The sequence below is a fragment of the Monodelphis domestica genome, chromosome 2, assembly GCF_027887165.1.
Source record: "Monodelphis domestica isolate mMonDom1 chromosome 2, mMonDom1.pri, whole genome shotgun sequence".
Classification (NCBI taxonomy): domain Eukaryota; kingdom Metazoa; phylum Chordata; class Mammalia; order Didelphimorphia; family Didelphidae; genus Monodelphis; species Monodelphis domestica.
The window spans coordinates 531,313,146-531,329,967 of record NC_077228.1 but is presented as its reverse complement, the minus strand read 5'-3'; the positions used below and the strand labels follow the sequence as shown (position 1 = coordinate 531,329,967).

Genomic DNA, 16,822 nt, shown 5'->3' with positions numbered 1-16,822 from the left:
AAGGAGAAGGGTCTAAAAAAGATGGGCCCTTCCCAAATGTGGAAGAAAGTACCCCAAATACCTTGATTCTGTATATATCCTGATGAAATGAGCTAATTGGGCAAAAAGATGGCTGCTTAAGAGAATTCTCTTTAAAGATCTGCTGTCTGGTCTTTAACTTAAAAATGATAAACAAATTAACCAGCACCAGAGACAGTCAAGCATGCAAGGCAAGGGCTCAAGTCTCTTCCAGACCTTTAGCCTTTAACCCTGTGGAACCAATTCAATCAATCAGTAAATAAACATCTTCCAGGCCTGCCTAACCAGCTCTCTTTGACTCTTTTTTCTTCCTTCTTTCCTTCCTTCCTCCCTCCTACTTTCCTTTCTTCATTTCTTCCCTTCTTTCTTTCCCCCTTTTTCCCTCCCTCCTCCTTTCCTCCCTTCTTCCCTCTCTCCTTCCCTCCTTTCTTCCCTTCTCTCTCCTTCCTTTCTCCCTTCCTCCCTTCTTCCCTCTCTCCTTCCCTCCTTTCTTCCCTTCTCTCTCCTTCCTTTCTCCCTTCCTCCCTTCTTCCCTCTCTCCTTCCCTCCTTTCTTCCCTTCTCTCTCCTTCCTTTCTCCCTTCCTCCCTTCTTCCCTCTCTCCTTCCCTCCTTTCTTCCCTTCTCTCTCCTTCCTCCCTTCCTCCTTTCCTCCTCCCTTCCTCCCTTCCCTCTCTCCTTCCCTCCTTTCCTCCCTTCTCTCTCTCCTTCCTCCCTTTCTCCCTGTCTTCCTCCTTTTCTTTTCCTTCTTCATATACTTATAGTCACTGGTTTTACTGACTTCCTTCTCTGTCCTCCCTCCCACCCCAGGCATGGTTCCTTGCAGGATTCAGGTCTGTCATGCTTCGCGGCCCCAGACTATTTCGTCACTTTTGTTTGACCTTTCCCACACTGGGGATGCTCCTGGTCTTATCCTGCTTTGACCAGGGCAGCAACAAGTATTTCCCCTGCAATGCAGATCTCGCTTCCATGTCCTCTCATGAGTTGCCTACAGAGCCTCTACCCAATCTGGTGGAGGCCGTCTTTGCTTTCCCAACACAATGAAGGCCCCAGGAGGGCCTTCTGCCTGGCTCCTGCCTCCCCTCGCCCTCGCCAAGAGACCAGCCCATCTTCCCCTCTGAGCAGGCAGGTTGGGATTCCTTCCTCTGACCTTGCAGCTCCCACTTGGCTCCACACTGCAGTCTGCTCCCAGCCTCCCTGCGCCATTCCATCACCCATGTGGGGACGCTCACTTGGTGCGTGGCGGCCATGTCTGCATCCCGTCCAGCCCGGCCTCTTCCCGGGAGGACTTGGGACGTGGAAGACTTTTGCTCTTCCCAAGACCATCCAGCCCCTTCCCCATCTTCGGTCCAGCTCAGGCAGTCGCAGGCCTAGAAGGCTCGAGATGCAGTTTAGAGCTCCTCCGCTGCCCCCTCTCTGTGCTTGTGCTGACACGTGTTTGTTTTTCTGCAGGCTGGAAACCGACTTCCTCCCTCCGGGTGCAGCCCGGCCCCCACGAGGCGGCCCGCTCCAGGCGCCCCCCGGCCCGCGGCCCCCTACTCGCAGCGGAAGCAGAGCCAGTGCCTTGGACTCGGGTGCCCCTCCTGCACGTAAGGCCTCTGAGAGGAGTCGCCGCCGGGCTGGGGGGGCTGCTGGAGGGGGGTGGGGGTGGGAAGGATGCTGGACCTGCTCGTCCCAAGTCCAGGCCTTAAACGTCCATTCAGATCATAGACATTACGTGCCTCTCCAGGGGACAGAGACGGACTGACGGCCCTTTCTGTTCACATTCATTCGAGAGATGTTTGGAGAAGGCAGCATGGAAAGGGCACCTCAGCAGCTCAGTAGGGAGAGCCAGGCCTGGAGACAGGAGGTCCTGGGTTCAAATGTGCCTCAGACACTCCCTGCTTGTGTGACCCTGGACAAGTCACTTAACCCCCATTGCCCAGCCCTCCGGAGACTAAGTGTTGATTCTGTGGCAGAAGGTGAGGGTTCAAGAAAATAGAAAAGGCCTCAGCCACTTCCCAGCTGGGTGACCCTGGGCAAGTCACTTGACCCCCATTGCCTAGCCCTTACTGCTCTTCTGCCTTGGAGCCAATACACAGTATTGACTCCAAGACAGGAGGTGAGGGTTAAAAAAAAAAGAAAAGAAGGCAAGGCCGTGGCTGGGGGCCAGGAGACGGGGTTCTGGGCCTTGGGCCCCCCTTTAACCTTCTGCTTGCCTTAAAGTAAGAGGAATTGGATTGATTAAAGATTGAGAAATGGGGAGCGGAGAGGCCAAAGCCTCCCGGCGCTGTGGTCAGCGGAGGGAGGGACGGCAGGGATGAGAAAGGGGGAGCGGCCGAGAGCACATCAGGGATTCGCCGCGTCTGGAGGCCAGCTGCAAGCGGAGGCTCGAGGCCGGACACGAGGAATGCCGTGCGCCGGGGTGCCCGCGGCCCTTCCCTAGCCGTGCCTTGTTTTCTTTTAATGTTCCAGAGGAAATGAAGGGCTTTGTGCGGGGCGAGCCGAGGTCACCAGACGAGCCGCTCCTTCCTGCCCCGGGAAGGCCCGCGGGGCCGCCCCAGACGCCTCTCCCACTCGGGGAGGCTTCGGCGACTGCCATGCAGACTCCCAGCCCGGAGCACCCATCCCGAGGGAGCCTGGCGGCCCGGGGAGCTCTCCAGCCCCATTCAGGAGGGCCTGGAGCACCCATCCCGGAGGGAGCTGAGCACCCTGGCGGCCCGGGGAGCTCTCCAGCCCCGTTCAGGAGGGCCTGGAGCACCCATCCCGGAGGGAGCTGAGCACCCTGGCGGCCCGGGGAGCTCTCCAGCCCCGTTCAGGAGGGCCTGGAGCACCCATCCCGGAGGGAGCTGAGCACCCTGGCGGCCCGGGGAGCTCTCCAGCCCCGTTCAGGAGGGCCTGGAGCACCCATCCCGGAGGGAGCCAAGCACCCTGGTGGCCCGGGGAGCTCTCCAGCCCCGTTCAGGGGCGCCCGGAGCACCCATCCTGGAGGAAGCTCAGTACCCTGGCGGCTCGGGGAGCTCTCCAGCCCCGTTCAGGGGCGCCCGGAGCACCCATTCCGGAGGGAGCTCAGTACCCTGGCGACTCAGGGAGCTCTCCAGCCCCGTTCAGGGGCGCCCGGAGCACCCATCCTGAGGGAGCCGAGCACCCTGGTGGCCCGGGGAGCTCTCCAGCGACAAGCATCCATCAGAGGGTCCCATTGGCTGAACTCGAGCTCATGCCAGGGCGTTCCGAGCCCTCCAGACCTGAGAAGAAGCGGTTTCTCCTCTGAGAAATGAGGGGAATTGTACGTGGGCAGCCCGAGCGGGCCAGAGCATCCTGGGGACACGATCTCATGTGGGCCTCCCAGAGACCCTGTGAGCTCAGAATCCATTTTACAGATTGAGAAACTGAGGCTGGGAAGAAGCGAAGATCCTCCAGTAAATAAATATCTCAAGTGAGATCAGCCTCGAGTTTTCCCGAGTCCCAAGTCCCCGCACTGTTCCCTGGGCCACATTGCCCCCTCGTGACGAGGGCATCCCCGTAGACAAAGTGTTGGGGAGCCCTTCATGGGAGTCATGAACTCATTAAGAAGAAGAATCCAGTGGGGATACTGTGGTCTGTGGCAGAGGCTGTGCAGAGTGCTGGCTTTGGAGTCAAGGGATCTGGGTGCAAATTCTACCTCTAAGGCCAACCCCTGTGTCTTTGGGCAAGGTTACACCCCTTGGGCTCAGTCTCCTTCCGCCGCTAGGCATCACCTGGATTCATGGCTGACTCAGCAGCAACCCGAAGGGGAGACCATCCTAGAAAGCAGCTCTAAGACGAGCAGGGACGCCCCGGAGGCTCCTGGTTCTGGTCTCGGGACATCAATCCATCTGGGCCTGGGCCTTGAGGCGAAGCCTACCTGCAGCCTGGCATGGATCCAGCCGTTCTAGGAGATGGGGATGCAGTGACAAGAGCTCAGCACCTCCTAATGGGCCCAGAAGTCCATGAGGAGCCTGTGGGGGCCTCTGAAGAGGGGAGGAGGGCGTGCAGGGCGCACGTTCTGGCCAGGTGAGGCCCGCTGGGGGCCACGGAGCATCGGCCTTGGGCATCTCCAGAGCCCCCGGGCAGACGGTGCGTCTGGAGGATCCGTGCTGAGGATCAGGGATCGGGAAACTCGAGGTTTGGCTAAAGGGAGCTTCAGGACTCCCACGGTGCGCCCTCAGCACGGGTGGGTGGGCCGGCGAAGCCCACCACGAAGGACAGCCCATGTGGACGGCCACTTCCCGGGGGGCAAAGGCCGTGACTGGCCCGCTGCATCTCCTCCAGCCAGAATCATGGCCTTGTAGCCCAGCCAGGAGAAGTTTTTGGGACGTCCCAGGGACGGAGAGAAGAGCCGGACACACACTGACTCAGCCCTGCCAGAAGCCACGTTAGTGTTGGCTTCGTTTCAACTCAGCGCAGAAGATGCTCCACAAACGGCCGCCACAGAAGAGCATGGCTGGGCCTTGAGGCAGCCCTGCAAGGAGAACAGCCCAGCCTGAGAGCTCCAGAGTCTCCTGAAGGAGGCAGGTTGGGAAGGAGGCTGGCGTGAGGCACCAAGAGCCTCCCCTGAAGACAGCTCCACTGCCCGCGTGCAGAGCCCACGGCCCTTTCCGTATACCTGCGCCCTGCCTCAACCAGCAGAGCCTCCAGAGAAGAAGCCTGCCGAGGCGCCCGTCCTCAGCCGGACCCTTGATGGCAGAGCGCTAGACAGGCCAGGACTGTGCAGCCCGGCGGGGGGATTGAGCGCCAGGAGCCCCGAGGAAGGCTGCGGCTCCTGGCGATGGCGTGGGGCGTCCGCAGAGCCCGCCGGGCGGCCCTTCTAGCAGCTGCGCCCCTGTCTTTCCGCATGTCACGGGGGTTTGTGGCCTGCTCTGGGGTCGGCCTGGCTGTTGTTGGGTCTGGTCACCCCTGGCAGGCAGGGATCCTCGGGTCTGAGGCAAGCGCAGGACACGCACACGCCGTGGTGCCGGCCATGAGACAAAGCGGCTGGAAGATGCCCAGGACGGCACTAGGCAGTGGCAGAGCTGTGGGCCAGCCTGGGCCCGGAGCTAGGACAAGCCTCTCCTGACCAACAGGCGGGGAGAGGAAGGACCCTGCTTGGGCGCCGCTGCGTCTCCCTGAAAGAATCCCACCGCTGCGGGCCCTTCTCCGCCCACACCAGGAAGCAGCGGGCGCCAGGGCGAAGGGCACGCGGCCCCTCGCGGGGACGGCCCCCCCAAACTGGTTCCGCAGCTCCAGGGACCTGCCTGCCCGTCCTGGATCCTGTTCCCAGGCTGCAGCTCCGAATTCCATTCCCTGCCTATTTCCTCATGCCTTCCCTGAAAGCAAGTACCCGCTCCCCGTCGCCCCGACCATCCTTCCCCTGCCGGCGGCCCGGCCTGGCCCTCCGGACACTAAGGCCTGCCCTTTGGCCCCTGGTCAGGCCTCTGCCTCAGGCCAGCCAACCTGCTTAACATCTTGCTTGGAGGGTCTTGTGGGCTGCCTATAAACTGGCTTTCAAGGGAGGCCCCCTGGGTGCCCCCCGAGGCTCCCCGCCCTTCACCTCCCTTCTCTGAGACGGGAGGGAGCCCAGAGCCTGGCGTGGGGCTCTTCCACTGTCCTCATCTCACAGTCTGGGCCCTCCCTGGCAGCCTGCTCCCTCCTGCCCGCCTCCCGTGCCAAGCGTTGGAGGCTTTGCTCTTCGGAGCCCCCCGTGTTCCGATGGGAACGTCCTTCTTCAGCTGAGGACGGCGTGAAGCTCCGGGAGTCTCGGAATGCCCCGTGGACCATCCCCGGACCATGCTTCGGTGCTGGGAGGGAATCGGCCGCCCCTGCGCCTCCCAAGCCCCGATCTGGGCCTGCTCGGCCCCCCACCCCGCCTCCCTCTACACAGACTACACTGACTTTCTGCTTGGAGCCATCTCTCCCTCCCTGCATTCCAGCCATGCCAGCCTGCGGCCTCCTGCCTCCCCGGGGCCTTGGCTCCCGCCTTCCACTCCATCCCCTCCTGCAGGGCCCACCTCGCAGCCAACCATGCAGGGAGGCCAGGGGAAGGCCAGGGGACCCGAGGCGGTGCCGTTCCAGGCTCGGACAGAGAGCGAGGAGCCGGGATCCTGTCTCCTGTCCTGGCACCGCCCTCCCCTGATTCCACCAAGGGTTGTGTGCTGTCCACTCAGGGCAGAGAGCACCCGGGGAAGCAGCCCTCAGAGACCCCGAGGGCCTTTCCAGTCCGAAGCCAGGATGTTGTAGAGGGCATCAGAGGACGTGGAACCGGATGGGACCTTGGGGAGCCTGGCCCAGCTCCCCTGCTCCCAGCCCAGAGGCTCCAGTCCAGCCAAGGCCCTGCCCTGGGCAAGGCCACGTGTTGAATGATTGACTATTGGAGCCGGCACTTGAGGGGACCCCAGGATGCCGAGAGACCAAGAGGAGGAAGGAGAGCCTTCTAGGCCTGCTGGGACTTCTATAGAAAGACAATGGAGGAGTCTGGCCTCAGACACTTCTTAGCTGAGTGACTCTAGACAAGTCACAACCCCCATTGCCTCGCCTTATTGCTCTTCTGCCTTGGGACCAATTCACTGTATGTATTCTAAGATAGATAGTAAGGGGGAGAGAAAGAAAGAAAGAAAGAAAGAAAGAAAGAAAGAAAGAAAGAAAGAAAGAAAGAAAGAAAGAAAGAAAGAAAGAAAGAAAGAAAGAAAGAAGGAAGGAAGGAAGGAAGGAAGGAAGGAAGGAAGGCAGGCAGGCAGGCAGGCAGGCAGGCAGGCAGGCAGGCAGGAAGGAAGGAAGGAAAGAAAGGAAAGGAAAGGAAAGGAAAGGAAAGGAAAGGAAAGGAAAGAGAGAAAGAAGGCAGGAAGGCATGGAGGGGTGAGATTGACCAGCACCTATGGCAGAAGACAGGGAGGCCAGTTTCCCTCAAGGTTGAGCCTAAAGAGAATGTTGTGAAATCTGCCTGGAATGGTGGGTTGGAACCCAACTGTGAAGGGTCTCAAGGGGCAAACAATGGAGGGTCTGTCTGTGCTGGAAACAATAAGGAGCAATTGAAGGTTCTTGAGGAGAAGAGTGGCCTGCCCAGACCTTTACTTCAAGAACAGCCATTAGTGGAGGCTGGCTTGGAGAAGGAAGAGATTTGAGGCTGTCAGACCAATTAGTAGGTTATCAAAGTGGTCTACACGGGCTCTGAGGGGAAGAGAGGCGACTGGATCAGAGCTGGAGAGTGAGGGAGAGGAAGGAGCTGCAAGTATCAGGCAGGATTTGAACTTGGGTCTTCTTGAGACATCGATGTTCATAGAAGAGAAGTTATAGGGACGAGTAGGTTTAGGGCAGAGTCTAGGAATCCAGTGTGGGACCCGTTGAGATTGGGGTACTGTTGGGGCTTCCAAGTGAAGCTCCCCCTCCAGCAGGCGGCTGGCAGTCCAGGCAGTGGGTGGAAATGGGAGGGATCCTCTGGGGAGGGGGTGTCCTTGAAGGGTAGGAAGGAGGGTTATCTGAAAGAAGGTAACTTCCCAGGACTCACCTAGGAGTGGCCCTTTGCTATTCCAGATAAGGCCTCCCCATGTGTTTACAACACAAAGGCCTTGGGAGGGCCCAGGATTGGGGAAAGGAATGAAACTGGACACCACCTGGAGCCCCAGGGAGGCCAGAACTTCCTAGAAGGAGGGAGCGGGAAGTCCAGGGCCCAGCTCTCCCTCCACTGTGCCTCAGTGTTCTCTTCTGGAGAAGGGGCAAGCTCACCTTTTCACGCCCCCCTCACCAGGCCATTGGGATGAAGCCTACGGATACATGATCTCCATAGTGGCGCGACAGGATGGGGGAGCCGCAGGTCACTAGACACACGTGGTCGGCTCTGTCTCCTCTCTGCGGATCTCCTCTGCAGGTTCCTGTCCATGGGATCAGCCTGGTGCCCTCCCCAATGCCTCCTCCCCCATGTCTACAGAAACTGCTTTCCATAAGGAGCCTCCTCAGCCTCCTCGGACCCTGGCAGCCCATAAGGAGGGCTCAAGGGCTCCGAGCCTCGGAGGCACCTCTCTGCCCTGGGGGCTCCCCTGCGGGCGGGGTGTCCCCATTTTTAGAATAAAGTCATGGGGGGCCCCCCACCGAAATCCCGGCCTCAACCCTCCCTGGCTGTCCGTCGCCCTCTCCATGAAAACCCAGCCTCAGTGCCGTCTTCCCTTCCGGGCTGGATCCTCTGGGCCGAAGCTCCGGAGAGAGCAAAAGCCTTCATTCGGACCAAGGCGTCTCCCGGGATCGCAGCAGGATGGCTTGGGGGATAGAGCTGGGCCTGGAGGCGGGAGATCCTGGGTTCAAATCTGGCCACAGACACTTCCCGGCTGTGTGAGCCTGGGCAGGTCCCTGAACCCCCATTGCCTAGTCTTGACTTCTTTCCTGCCTTAGAGTCGCCCCAAAGCCAGAAGAGAAGGGCTTAAAAAAGGAGTCTGCCCTCTGCCTGGTGGGGAGCCCAGCCGAGCAGCCTTGAAGCCCCTCCCCAGCCACCTCGGGCCCGCCCCACTTCCACGGGAGGCCCAGCATTGGGGGGGCTCCCTGCCGTCCTCCTCGGGCCATCCGAGCTTTCGAGCTTCTTCAGACTTTCTAGAGGAAGAATAAGGCTGGGGGGCTGGGGGGGGGCGTCATCAGCCTGTAAGAAATCATCCGATGTTTGTGGGTCGATTCATCGCCAACCGGGGCCTCGAGCCCAGCTTGTCCGCCAGCAGTCGGGCCTGCCGTGTGCCAGCCCATGTCCGAGCTACCTCTGGGGATACCGAGAAGGGCCGAAGGCCGTCCGGTGAGGGAAGCTGCACAGAGCCTGCTGAATGGGCAGGGATTGACCCCGACGAGGCACTGGAATGGGGGAGGCGTTCTCGGGGCCCTCCCGCCAGGCAGCTCCGCTGTGCTCCGCTCAGGAGGGCTCCTGCTCTGAGCTGGCCTTCGGGGCCTTCAAAGAAGCCTGCCAAGGCCCTGCCGAGCCTTGAAACGTTTTCTTTTCCCAACAGCCTTCAGCCCGGGACCCTACAAGCTGTTTGCCTCAGCCCAGCGGGAAGGCCGGCACGTCCTGTCAGCGGATGAGTCCAGCGAGGCCCTGGAGCCACCCCACGGCCAAGGGAGTAGGCAGCCAAGCAGGTAGGAGGCAGAGCCCAGCCCTCCGGGCCTCTTCCTTGTCAACACTCCCTGGGCCTCAGGTTCTGCCTCTGCAGGCGGAGGAGAGGGGACTCCACCTTGAAGGGCCCCCGTCCATTCCTGCTCGTGCTAGCATGGCAGCCTGCTTCTTTCCAGGGCCCCTTGGTCTTTGAGGCACTGCTCAGAAGCTGCTTCCCTGAGGTCTCCTTGGGCCTCCCCACTGATTCTCTTTTTCTTTTCTTCTTTCTCTTTCTTTCTTTCTTTCTTTCTTTCTTTCTTTCTTTCTTTCTTTCTTTCTTTCTTTCTTTCTTTCTTTCTTTCTTTCTTTCTTCCTTCCTTCCTTCCTTCCTTCCTTCCTTCCTTCCTTCCTTCCTTCCTTCCTTCCTTCCTTCCTTCTTCCTTCCTTCCTTCTTCCTTCCTTCCTTCCTTCCTTCCTTCCTTCCTTCCTTCCTTCCTTCCTTCCTTCCTTCCTTCCTTCCTTCCTTCTTCCTTCCTTCCTTCCTCCCTTCCTCTCTCTCTTTCTCTCTTCTTCCCATTCACTCTGTCTCTCTTTCTTTCTCTCTCCCTTCTCTTCCATCTTGGAATCAATATTGTGTATAAGTTCCAAGACAGAGGGGGTTAAGTGACTTGCCCAGGGTCATCCATCTTCCCTGATAGAAACTGGCTGGATTTAACTGCCAGTGAGGCTGCTTTCTGCCCAAGTCCATGACTGGTGTCTCTTGGGAGGGCCACGTCCTCTCTCTTCTGATTGAAGGTGGGCACTGAGGTTTGTGGCGTGTCCATTTAATCCCTGTAAAATCTCATATCCCCACGCTTTGAATGGGGACTTGCTGCTCAAGCCCCTGCATCTCTGCAGAGTCCCTCCAGCTTCTCCCTCCACGAGAAGATGGCATGGAGGGGAGGACCTGGAAGAAGCTCGTTGCAGGGGCCGACACACAGTAGGGCTTAATGAATGCTTCTTGGACCGCCTGACACCATCTCTCGGTCATCACTTCTTGAGCCTTCCCAGTTCGGGCTCGCTCTCTTCTTACCTTAGCCTTCAACTGGGTCTCGCTCAGTCTGTCCCATAAATCCATCCCCACACAGCCTGGCTCATTGGGTGAATGGCCTCTAAAGATAGGGCTCTTCCCCTCAAAAACCTTTAGTGGCTCCCCATGGCCTCCCCCAGAAGTGGAAACTCCTGGCCCTCCCAGGCTGCTCCGTGCCCCCCCCGCTTTTCCAGGCAGCCACGCCTATTGATCCCCAAACCCTCAGAAGGCTCCTCCTCTCCCTCACCTCCGCCCTTCAATTGGACTCAGGTCAGAGGCCACGCGCCTTCTGTCAGGCATCTCCAGCCCTGGAACAGAAGTGCCGGGGCTAAAACCCCAGAAAGGGTCCAGACACCACGGAGCCACGTGGTGCCCAGAGGGGCAGCCTGGCCCAGATGTGGGCACCATCTCCCTAACCCTAAGGGTTTGTGTGAACCAGAGAAGACTCGGGAGTTTCTCTAGAAGAAGAAGGAGCCGAGTCCCACAGAAGGCAAGTTCATGGTATCCAGTGAAAGGGAGCATGGAGTTCAGAGTCCAGGGACCTGGATTCAGGTTCTGACCCAGTGGCCAGCCTATTCCTGCCCTCCTCTACACAGATGACTCAAGATCATTTGAGGAAGAAGAAGAAGAAGGCACTGACAATGGGGAGGCTTCGCTGAGAGCTTCCTGAAGGAGCATGGAAGGAAGAAGGATCTAGAAACATGGAGAGAAGAATGGGCTGAATCCAGATGTGAGGGGCAGTTTGTAGGAAAGCCTGGAGGGAGGCCGATGGGAGCTGGGCAAGGCTGGAGAAGCTGGCGGCACGTGGATGATGGAGGGCCCCGTTTCTAGGCTGGGAAGTTTGGATTTTAATGTCGCCATGATAAATAATTTTAACATCGCTCCCCATGACTTGGATCCAGGTCCAGATGGTAGGCTCATTCCATTTGTAGAGGACCCCAAGCTCCAGCACGCGGAGGATAGTCAGGAGAGTCTCAGTAGACTAGGAGAACCCTGAGCCCACTCTAACAAGATGGCATCATTGGTTATCAATGTCAAGTCCAAGCCTTGGTGTAAAATAAAAATGAGCCTTAGGAGAGGAGGGAGGGAAGAGTGGATGAACAGTGGCTATTCTGGAAATCTGAGGCCATTTTTGTGGTTGGCGCCCTCACTGAGTCGGAAGCAGAATGGGAGCCAAAAAGGTCATCCTGGGCTTGGGAGGTCAGTCTCCCAGCTAGACCCAGTGAAGGAGCACCCATTTCCGAGCGAGCAGACCTGACTCTGGTTACTTGTAGGACCCTGGCTGAGTCACTTAGCTCCCAGAGCCTCCATTCCTCCTGGGTGAAATGATGGTTAGCCTAGATAACCTCCAAGCACTGTGCCTGCTCTGGAGTTGGAATCCTTTTCCTGGAATTAGGAGCTGCACCCATGGAGGTCCTTGACCAGGAATGTTGCCCTTCCACAGGCCCAACACTGGGGCTATTCCAAAAGCCAGGGAGGCTCGTGGTGGCTCTGTTGGTCTCAGAAACTAAGCCTCAGCCTCCCAGCACCCAGGCATGATGGCTGGGCCTTCCCTCTCCCCTTGGGCAACAGAAAAGATGACCTTCATCTCATATGTCCTGCAAGGCTTCCCTGCCCGTTTATCTTATAGCTGACAGCGGCCAGACGGCCAGACATGTTCTGTGGGAAGGGCCGGAGGATCTGGACAGTTCTTAGCCCATGGGTCAAGGCCTCTAGAAGAGAACCCAGGGAACAGACAGAGCAAAGGGCAGCATCCCCATTGGAGAGACTGGGAAACCAAGGCCCACATTGGGCCATGGTCACTGTTAAATTTTTTTGTGGTTGGACTCTGAATATTTATGTATGTGGTTGCCAGGGATTTAATTTCTAAATCCCAAAATGAATTACTAAAGTAAATGGAATTTATGGTAGTTTTATTTACAATAGAGGGAAGATATTAAGGAAGAGAGAAAAAGGAAGAAAGAGAGAGAATTTCACGTCTACCAATGACAGTAGACAACTTTCTCCAGGACTGCCCACTCTTTAGTTCACACCTTCTTTGGTTAGATTATCCCTTTTTGAGTTACTTAACACCTTTTTTGGTTAGTTCACCTTTTGTAGTTACTTAACACCTTTTTGTAGTTAAAATGGGTAGATCTACTTATTATCTTTTGGGGATTAAAATCTAAAAATAGATTGTGGATTACAATTTAATCTTAACAGTAAAGGAAGAGCTAAGTATCTTCATTGTTACAATCAGGATATAGCTAAATCCAATCTTCACATCACCCAGCTAAGCTGAGCCATGACCAAGAAGGACTTCAAAGGCAGAAGGGCCTCAGCACAGGGAGGCCTATGCCGTCTCCAGTCCCAGGCGCACGCCCTCCTCCCCTGGCTGGTCCTTATGGAGGCTCCCTGGCACAAGGCCTTTCCTGGCCCTCCAGCTGCCAGTGCTCCCCCCTCCAGGCACTCATCTGGGCACATGTCACAACATAAGCTCCTCAAGGGCAGGCGCACATTCTCTTTTTGCCTTCGTTTGCCCAGATGATGCCTGGCACAAAGGCTAATCCGGCAGGCATGCAACCAGCATGTATAAAGTACTGACCAAATGCCAGGGCACAGGTGATGGACACAAAGTAATAACTCTGTAAGGATGCCCTCAGGGAGTATAAAATAGAACAGACAGAGGCCAGAGTCAGTGGCAGGGGGTGACCCTGGAAGGGATGGCACCAGCAGCTGGGGTACCAGGGAAGACCTTGCAGAGCCTCAAAGGGAACCAGAGATTCAGAGAGACAGGCAGGGAGGAGAGAGGGCAAAGAGGGAGAGCCTGGGAGAGAGGGCCTTGGAAACAGGCTGTGTAAAGGTTTGGAGGTGGGAGAAGAGAGAAGCACAGGGAGGGCAGCACATTAGACCATGGCATGCCTAAAGGTGCCCAGGATCTAAGGTGGGGGAGCCAGGAAGGAGCCAGGCAGCGAAGGGCTTTCATGGCAAGCGAGAGTTTCTCTTTGGTCCTAGGGGTCAGGAACAGGAGGGTTGACCCAGAGGGGCCTGGCCATGTCCACAGCAGGTGGAGCCTGGACTGGTGTGGGGAGACAGCGAGCCAGACCTTACTAGCGCAATGGCTTCTCGGCGGATTGGATGGTGTCAGGATTCCTGGTGCCCCTAGAGACAGTCACTTCCCTGACGTCCCCGGCCCTCTGGCCCCCTGGACCTGAGCAGGTCCCTCCAGGCCATCGTCCGGCCCTGGGGAGAAGACTGAGACCAAGGACCATGGGGAGGTGCCCTGGGGCCAAGCCCTGAGTCTAGGCCCCGCTCTGGGCCAGGCTGCTCCTTGAAGGCTGCTCTGACAGCCCAGCTCCCCCCTCCCATCCCCCTGATTTCCAGGCTCAGAGGGCCTGGGCAAAGCCCCTTCGATCCTGCAGCCTGGGAAAGCTGGGGAGGGCACAGCTCCCCTCCCAGAAGCCATTGTGGCAGCCCGATAAACCCGGGACCAAATTAGCATTTGAAGGCTCCTGCCCAAGGCTCAGGTTGCCAGCTGGAGCCCAGCAAGTCCCTCGGAGGATGGGGCCTGAGAATGGGGGGATTCCTGGCAGTCCAGCGGACTGAAGGCAGATAAGAGGTGTGCCAGCTGAGTGCCCAGGAATGCCACCGCCGCCGGGGCTGGAGACAGAGCCCAGCCGCTGCCCCATACTGGGGGGGCAGAACCCGAGCCCAGGTAACCCTGCGGGCTCCTCCGGCGGGGCCATTCCTGGGCAGCCCGGATCCCTCTGGCCCCCCAGAGCCAGGCACTCTGCGCACTAAGCTGGGGCTGGCCCTAAGCGCCCAGTGCTGATCCCAGGGGCTTTCCTGGGCCTTCAAGGCTCCCCCCTGCACTCTACAGATGAGGAAACTGAGGACCCTTGAGGAGAGTCCATTTGAATCCTGGACTTTGAGCTCGAGGGGACCCAGGAAGCTGCTTCCTCCGGCCCCTGTGTTGCAGTTAAGAAAATGTTAGGCCTGAGAGGTCACAGGGGGAGGATTTGAACCCAGACCCTTGCCTCTCCCCCAGGAGGTTTTTCACATGAATTCAGCTCCAGGGAGTCCGGCCTTTGCCCATGTGGGTGTCCCCACACACACACCATCTCAGCCCTTCACGAGTGGATGAGAGGACCAAGCCTGAGCCCTGCCTGCGTCCTCCTTCCTCCCTCGTGGCCTGGAGCAGGCTCAGCTACTGCAGCAGGAGCTCAGAGGGCTCCAGGGCCCGTCATGGGCACCCCTGCTGGCCTGGCTCCACATTCTTTGTCCCCAGGGCCCTGGGGATGGAGCGCTCCGAGACCACCTGCCTTGTAGACCCGCATCAGTGGAGGAATGAGCCTCCTTATTGCAGTCAGGAAGCCTTCCTGCCTCCTCCCCGGTGTCCAGGGCCTTCTGCCCCCTCCTGCCCCCATGCTGCCCCCTGTAGTGCCAAAAGGCAGGGCCCTTTGCTTCACACTGTCTCACGGAATTTCCCAGCAGCCCCGTGAACCCTTAGATGCTGCAGCGGCCCCCGGGTCTGTCCTCCCGTCAGCCCTGACCAGAAATGACCGCTGTTGTTCCAGAGAATTCGCTGTGGCCTTCACCAGCAAACCCCGGATCCCCCGCACCCCCGAGACCCAAGGGGGGAGCCCTCGGAAGACCAAGACCCCAGCCATCGCCCCGCAGTTTTCTCACTCCGGGCCCCAGCAGACCAGCCGCCCCAGCTCCACGGGCTCCTCCGTGAGAAGCAGGCAAAGTAAGTGCCAGCCGCCCTCCCTTTCCTGCATGTGCTCCTTGGACCCCAGCCCACCCGAGAAGGCTTGGTCAAGCCTCCTCTGTACACACGGGGAAACTGAGGTGGGGGGGCAGGGACCCCCTCAGCATCCCACGAGACTCCAAAGCAAATGGTCCCGGGGGCCTGCGAGGGTTAAATGAAGTGCCTGCTGTGTGCCAGGCTCTGGGCAGGAAACAGCCCCTGCCTCCGGGTAGCTTCCATTCCCACCGGATCACCTCATGGGTATAAGCACGAGCCAGGCTGGGCACCTGGGAAGGCCTCCCCAAGGAGGAGGGTTTGAGCCGAGTCTGGAAGGAAAAGGAGAAATAAGGATGAGGCATTCCAGGCCGGGGTGTTAGGAGGGGCCCCACCTGGGAGGCCCCTGATTGTGGGGTGTTTGTTGGCCATGGTACCCCACTCGTGGGGGCCCCTGTTTCTGCCTCTACCTTCAGGGGAACCAGGAAAAGGGTGGAGAGTTAGAGACTTGGGGAGACGGCCATGGGCTGGAATTTTATTGGGTGCCGTATTACCCGCCACACGTGCTTTTCTGGTGTTTGGCCAACATGGTGTAAAAAGCCACGGAAGCCAGTTTGCTCCATCCCCAGAGACCACGGCCCACGGCAGGGGCTCCCTTGGCCAAGAGAAAGGCTCTCCGCTGCCCGTCCCTCCGTGGATGGGTGGCCGCCAACCCCGATGACCCAGCCGTCGCCACCCTCCTCTGCCTGGTCAGGCTCTGCAAAGATGGCGGGAGCTTCCCCCGGGCCAGTCCCGAGGTCTTCCCCTTTGTTGGCTGGCTCCACGTTTGGCATTTCCCATGGCCGGAGTCCTGTCCGGCAGGAGCCCCGTCCATGCCGGCTTCCTCTCCTCTCTAGGCTCTGGAACCCCCCAAGCCCCAAAGGAAGCTCTGGGAGGAAGGGAGGCGAGGCAGCCGCAGACCTTTCCTCTTCCAGGCCAGGCACCGAGTCATAAAACAGCAGCCCTCCCTGACCTGGCGCTAACCTGGTCCACTGGAAGCATGGGAATGGCGGACGTTGGGGCCACTTGGCCAGGGGACTGGGGCCTGTTTATCTTCTGCTCTTCCCTCATTCAGCCCAAGGACATGGATGCAGCTCCCAGTGGTCAGAGAGCCCAGGGCTGGGCAGGGAGGGGACTCGGTGCCCAATGGGCAGAGAGCCCCAGTGGTCAGAGAGCTCAGGGCTGGAGGGGACTAAACGTCCAATGGGCAGAGAGCCCCAGTGGTCAGAGAGCCCAGGGCTGGAGGGGACTAAGCATCCAATGGGCAGAGAGCCCCAGTGGTCAGAGAGCCCAGGGCTGGGCAGGGAGGGGACTCGGTGCCCAATGGGCAGAGAGCCCCAGTGGTCAGAGAACCCAGGGCTGGAGGGGACTAAGCATCCAATGGGCAGAGAGCCCCAGTGGTCAGAGAGCCCAGGGCTGGAGGGGACTAAGCGTCCAATGGGCAGAGAGCCCCAGTGGTCAGAGAGCCCAGGGCTGGACAGGGAGGGGACTCGGTGCCCAATGGGCAGAGAGCCCCAGTGGTCAGAGAGCCCAGGGCTGGGCAGGGAGGGGACTCGGTGCCCAATGGGCAGAGAGCCCCAGTGGTCAGAGAACCCAGGGCTGGAGGGGACTAAGCGTCCAATGGGCAAAGAGCCCCAGTGGTCAGAGAGCCCAGGGCTGGAGGGGACTAAGCGTCCAATGGGCAGAGAGCCCCAGTGGTCAGAGAGCCCAGGGCTGGACAGGGAGGGGACTCGGTGCCCAATGGGCAGAGAGCCCCAGTGGTCAGAGAACCCAGGGCTGGAGGGGACTAAGCGTCCAATGGGCAGAGAGCCCCAGTGGTCAGAGAGCCCAGGGCTGGAGGGGACTAAGCGTCCAATGGGCAGAGAGCCCCAGTGGTCAGAGAGCCCAGGGCTGGACAGGGAGGGGACTCGGTGCCCAATGGGCAGAGAGCCCCAGTGGTCA

The 16,822-nt window shown here is 59.0% G+C and overlaps 1 protein-coding gene across 4 annotated transcripts in view; it reads left to right on the top strand.

The window, feature by feature from the left end:
• The window catches only part of ARMC9 (armadillo repeat containing 9), a 106,494-nt gene that overhangs the window by 87,079 nt on the left and 2,593 nt on the right, over window positions 1–16,822 (top strand). For 3 of the 4 annotated variants that reach the window (XM_056819950.1, XM_056819951.1, XM_056819952.1), the window contains exons 22-24: window positions 1,469–1,605; window positions 8,968–9,094; window positions 14,676–14,848. In XM_056819950.1, coding sequence (XP_056675928.1) covers window positions 1,469–1,605; window positions 8,968–9,094; window positions 14,676–14,848 — 437 coding nt within the window. Of the gene's footprint in view, window positions 1–1,468; window positions 1,606–8,967; window positions 9,095–14,589; window positions 14,624–14,675; window positions 14,849–16,822 lie in introns of those variants that run through there. The other variant, XM_056819954.1, reaches the window with a different exon arrangement.